Genomic DNA, 6103 nt, shown 5'->3' on the forward strand with positions numbered 1-6103 from the left:
CTTTTCCGCATGTTCTTCTTCGTCTTCGTCACTTCATCCTCTTCCACTTCTTCCTCTTCTTCTTCCACTTCTTCCTCTTCTTCTTTCTCTTCGTCTTCGTCTTCGTCTTTCATCTTTTTATTCTTCTGTTTCTTCCTCCTCCTCCTCCTCTTCTTTACAGGTTTCTCCTACCACTATTTCTTCTAACTTTTATCGTCTTTTACTTTCATTATCAATTTCCATTTACCTCCTCTTTTATTTTGTATCTTCCATTTCCTTCATTCTTCTAAGTCAAAGTTAATTCGTTGATAATCCAATAATAATAAATCTTCAGTATGTTTCATTTACCTCTTAAGACATATTAGCCGCTTGATAATGATAGTAATTTACGTGATAGACTGTCCTATAATTCTGCAAATCTCTGTGTGTTTTATTGTGTGTCTGTGACTTTGTTAAATTCATTGGTTTTGACTAGGGCCATGTGTGTGTGAATGTGTGTGTCAGGTACACATACACACGCGCACACACATAGGCATACACACATGCATACATACTTGCACGTACGCACGTGCAAGTATATCCCCCTTCCCTCCTTCCCTAACCCCTCCCTCTCCCCCTCTCCCCATAACCCCCTCCCCCTAAACCCCCCTCCCCCTCTCCCCTTCTCTCCCCCATAACCCCCCCCTCTCTCCCCACCCCCCCTCCCTTTCCCTCCCTCTCCCCCCCTAAACCCCCTAAACCCCCTCCCTCCCCTCTCCCATTCCCCTCTCCCCCCAAACCCTCCCCCAAAACCCCCCTCCTCTCCCCTCCTCTCCCCTAAACCCCCTTTCCTCCCCCTCTCCCTCCCTCTCCCCTCTCCCCTACCCTCTCCCCTTAACCCCTCCAAACCCCCTAAGCCCCCCTAACGTCCCCTCTCTCCTCTCCCTCCCCCCCAGCGCCCTGCATCGTCCCCACCATCGAGGACGGCCGCCTCCTCAGCGACGCCCGCGCCGGTTCCCTCGTATCCGACGGGACGGTTATCCAGGTCGTCTGCGATGAGGACTTCGAGCCGACCTTCCGAGAGGTGCCTTCCGTCTGCACCAACGGCACCTGGACCCACTACCCGCAGTGCCGCCCGGGTGAGTTTGGTGGGTGGGGGTGGAGGTGGGGGTTAGGTTGGTTGGGGGGTTCTCTTAGTATTTAGCTCTTTCTTTCTTTCTCTTTATTTATTTATCTCTCTTTCTCTCTCTCTCTCTCTCTCTCTCTCTCTCTCTCTTTCTTTCTTTTTTTCTTTCTTTCTCTCTCTCTCTCTCTCTCTCTGTCTCTCTCTCTCTCTCTCTCTCTTCTTTCTCTCTTTCTCTCTCTCTCTCTCTCTCTCTCTCTCTCTCTCTCTCTCTCTCTCTCTCTCTCTCTCTTCTCTTTTTTTGGGGGTGATGGAAGAGGGTAATCTTATTTTTGGTTCTTAATCTACTTATTATGATTTTTTATTTTTCTTTCTTTCTTTTTGAGAAGGGGGGGGAGGGTGGAGAATCGGTGATAAAGAAGTGATAATCCTAATATCAACCATTTTCGCATTTCATACTTATTATTCCTTCTGTCCCCTCTTCCTCTCCTTCCTTATCCCTCCGTCGTCTCTGCTCTTCCCACTTCCTTCTCACTCCCTTTCTCATCCACGCCCTCCCACTCTCTCTCTTCCCTCCCTTCCTTCCTTCCTTCCTTCCCCCCTCCACGCCCATCTCTCTGTCTTTCCCATCCCTTCCCCTCCCTCGCCCCACTCCCCTTCCACCCTCTCTGTTCCCACCTCCTTCCTTCCTCCTCTCCACGCCCTCCCACTCCTCCCCACCCACTCCCCACCTTCTCTTCCTAACACCCTTCCACGCCCATCCCGATCCCTTTCCCCCACGCCCACTCCCTCCTTCCCACCCCTCCCTCCTTCCCCTACTCCCTTCCCCTCCCTTCCCACTCCCTCCTTCCCTACCCTCCCATCCCTCCTCCCCTCCTCCTCCTTCCCCCTCCCTCCTCCTTCCCCACCCATCCCTCCCTCCTCCCCACTCCTTCCCCACCCCTTCCTCCCTCCTCCCACCCACCCCTCCCTCCCCTCCCTCCCTCCCCCTCCCCCTCTCCCTTTCCCCCACCCAGCCGGCTGCAAGCGCCTCCCGGAGCGCCCCCGCCACGGCATGGTCATCGCCCCCCAAAGCGCCCACGGGAAACGGGCGCGGTACAGGTGCAAGGACGGCTACCAGCTGGTGGGGCCCGCGACGACCGAGTGTCAATTTGGGAACTGGACCGGCTCTGTGCCACACTGCAAGATCGGTGAGTTTGTGGGGTGTGGGTGGGTGGGTGGAGGGGGGTGAATGGGTGGGTGGGTGAATGGGTGTGGGTGGAGGGGGAGGGGTGAATGGGTGGGTGGGTGTGGGTGGAGGGGAGGTGAATGGGTGGGTTGGGTGGGTGGATTACGATGTGTGAGTAGATGTGTGTATGTGGGTGGGTTTTTTTGTGTGGATGGATGGGTGGGTTAGGATGTGTGTGTGTGTGGTTGTGTGTGTGTGAGGGAGGGGATGTATGCGTGGGGGGTGGGGATGGATGTGTATGTGTGGATCAGGGGTGTGTGTTTGTGGATTGCGAGTGTGTATGAGTGATCGTGTGTGTGTGTGTTTTATTTTCGTGTTTGATTTTACAAACGTTCAAAATAATATTCTTGCATATATACTATTTACCAAATTTTACTACATGCTATCACTCACTCCCACTCCCCCACATACATCCACATTCACATCCACACTCTCAACTACACTTCAACTTATACTGAACAAGCTTTTATACTCTCAGACATTAACCCCGCACACCCACACCCACACTCACACCCACACTTACACTTACACTTACACTTACACTTACACTTACACTCAAACTCCCACACAAACAAAAGCTTTTGCACTTTAAAAATATTTTCCACGTGTAATGGAACGCTGTATTATTTACTTCGTTATATGATTCCGAAATGAGCTCATTTTCATATTATATCAACGTAGATTAATTAATGATTAGTGTTTAATTAATGAATAAGTGTTTAGATAGCTCATTAACGGTTGTACTAATGATGAGGTACTAACATCATATTTTTCTTTCGTTTTTTAGTGTACTGTCCCTTCCCTGGATATATCACTAACGGGCAGGTTATGTTAGTGGGCAATATGGGCATGTATATATACCGACCTTATGTTAAAAAGGTAAGTTTCTCAAAACCTTTTGCTTAAGTAAAGTCATTTATTTTGTGCAGCTAATATAAGTGAAAACCCTACTTTATTTTCCGTTTTATTTATGTATGTAAATGGTAAGTGTTACCATGTAATGTGCATTTATAGAAATAATTCATTGTTGTTTATATTATGCTATAGATTATGCAACATTTACATAAACCATTTATACAACAGAGATTGCACTGTCTACATTGCATCAGATTTCATCCATTCCTAATATGCTTTCTTAATCTTTCTCTCAAATAGCTATTTTGCATATCTCTCTTCTGTGTCTTTCTGTTTACTTATCTATCTATCCATCCATCTGCAAATCCATCCATCTATCTGCATATCCACCCATCCATTCATTCATCTATCTATCTAGGAAGGTTTTTGCCATCCACCCACCTATCTATCTATCTATCCATCTATCTACATAATTATCCATCCACCCACCCATCTTTCTATCTATCTGTCTAATCTATCTATCCATCTATATATCCATCCATCTATCTACATATTTATCCACCCACCCACCCATTCATCCATCTATTTACATATCTATCTATCCATCTATGTCATCCATCTATCTACATGTTTATCCACCCACCCATCCATCCATCCCCCCGTCCATCTATCTATCTCTATCTATTTTTTCAATCCATCCATTTACATATTTATCCATCCACCCATCCATCTATCTATCTATCTAATCTATCTATCCATCCATCTACATAATTATCTATCCACCCACCCATCTATCTGTCTATCTAATCTGTCTATCCATCCATCCCTTTGTCTATGAAATTATCTATCTATCCATCAATCTACATATTTATCCACCCATCCATCTATCCATCCACCCACCCTCCCTCCATCCACCCATCCATCCACCCATCCATCCATCGATCTATCTATGAAGTTCTGCCATCCATCCACCCACCTATCTGTCTGTCTATCTATCTATCTATCTATCCATCCATCCATCTATCCACTCACCCATCCATCCATCCATCTACCTATCTATCTATCTACCTACCTATATCTATCTATCTAATTATCTCTCTATCTATCTATATATATCTACTATTTTTATATATATCCATCCATCTACATATTTATCCACCCATCCATCTATCCATCCACCCATCCATCTATCCACCCATCCATCCACCCATCCATCTATCCATCCATCTATCCACCCATCCATCTATCCACCCATCCATCCATCGATCTATCTATGAAGTTCTGCCATCCATCCACCCACCTATCTGTCTATCTATCTATCTATCTATCTCTATCAACTATCTATCTATATATCCATCCATCCATCCATCCATCTATCACAACTTTCCCCCCGTTACCCATCTATCCACCCATCCATCTATCCACCCATCCATCATAAATAGATAAAATAGATAGATAAAAATAGATAGAGATAGACAGATGGACGGATGGATGGATGGATGGGTGGATGGATAAATATGTAGATAGATGGATAGATAGATATGTAAATCCATCCATCTATCCACCCATCCATCTATCCATCCATCCATCCATCCACCCAACCACCCACCCAACCACCCATCCATCTACCCACCCATCCATCTATCCACCCATCTATCCACCCATCCATCCACCCACCCATCCACCCATCTATCCACCCACCCATCCATCCATCCACCCATCCATCTATCCATCGATCTATGAAGTTCTGCCATCCATCCACCCACCTATCTGTCTGTCTATCTATCTATCCACCCATCCATCTATCCATCCATCTATCACAACCTTCCCCCCGTTACCCATCTACCCATCCATCTATCCATCCATCCATCTCCCTTCCTAAGGGAGTCTCACTCCTGGAGGGCTCAGCCATACCACTAGTGTAATATGTTGTATTTTTGTTGATGTATTGTATTTGGCTAAATAAATTATTTGATTCTGATTCTGATTCTGATTCTCTCACAACTTTCCCCACGTCACCCATCTACCCATCCACCCAACCACCCACCCATCCACCCACCCATCTATCCACCCATCCACCCATCTACCCACTCATCCACCCATCCACCCACCCACCCATCCATCCATCCATCTCTCACAACTTTCCCCGTTACCCATCTATCCACTCATCCACCACCCCCACCCACCCATCCACTCATCACATCCACCCACCCACCCATCTATCTATCCCATCACCACCCATCCACCCACCCACCCATCCAACCACCCACTCATCTATCCACCCATCCATCTATCCACCCACTCATCCACCCATCCATGTATCCATCCATCTCTCACAACTTTCCCCCCGTCACCCATCTACCCACCCACCCATCCATCCACCCATCCACCCACCCATCCACCCAACCATCCATCTATCCATCCATCTCTCACAACTTTCCCCCCCGTTCCTCAGGTCCGCAACAACCGTCTTATCCGGTACGAGTGTCTTCGGGGTTACTACTTATCCGAAGGTCCGCCGGGAGCCACCTGCATCGCGGGCAAGTGGAGTCCGAAGCAGCTGCCCAAGTAAATATTCGTGGGTGAATATGAATGAATGAATATGAATGAATGAAGTCAATGAAGTAAAGGTGAATGAAGTAGATATGCCTCGTGGGTGTCGGTGTTCTTTGGCCTCGTGGGCGTCGGTGTTCTTTGGTTTGTCTGTTCTTTGGCCTCGTGGGCGTCGGTGTTCTTTGGTTTGTCTGTTCTTTGGCCTCGTGGGCGTCGGTGTTCTTTGGTTTGTCTGTTCTTTGGCCTCGTGGGCGTCGGTGTTCTTTGGCCTCGTGGGCGTCGGTGTTCTCTTGTTTGTCTGTTCTTTGGCCTCGTGGGCGTCGGTGTTCTTTGGTTTGTCTGTTCTTTGGCCTCGTGGGCGTCGGTGTTCTCTGGTTTGTCTGTTC

The 6103-nt window shown here is 47.6% G+C and overlaps 2 protein-coding genes across 2 annotated transcripts in view; one reads left to right on the forward strand and one right to left on the reverse strand.

Moving 5' to 3' along the window:
• LOC113808716 (protein lev-9) overlaps nucleotides 1–5732 on the forward strand; it is a gene marked incomplete at both ends in the record, with an annotated part of 22262 nt that extends 16530 nt beyond the window's left edge. The window contains 4 exon segments of the mRNA XM_070121485.1: nucleotides 915–1097; nucleotides 2098–2271; nucleotides 3097–3188; nucleotides 5620–5732. Coding sequence (XP_069977586.1) covers nucleotides 915–1097; nucleotides 2098–2271; nucleotides 3097–3188; nucleotides 5620–5732 — 562 coding nt within the window.
• Nucleotides 5733–5780: 48 nt separating this feature from the next.
• The window catches only part of LOC138861656 (splicing regulatory glutamine/lysine-rich protein 1-like), a 19366-nt gene continuing 19043 nt past the window's right edge, over nucleotides 5781–6103 (reverse strand). The window contains exon 2 of the mRNA XM_070121486.1: nucleotides 5781–6097. Within this exon, the coding sequence (XP_069977587.1) occupies nucleotides 5781–6097 (317 nt within the window). The remainder of the gene's footprint in view (nucleotides 6098–6103) is intronic.

The sequence above is a fragment of the Penaeus vannamei genome, chromosome 4, assembly GCF_042767895.1.
Source record: "Penaeus vannamei isolate JL-2024 chromosome 4, ASM4276789v1, whole genome shotgun sequence".
NCBI classification, from domain to species: domain Eukaryota; kingdom Metazoa; phylum Arthropoda; class Malacostraca; order Decapoda; family Penaeidae; genus Penaeus; species Penaeus vannamei.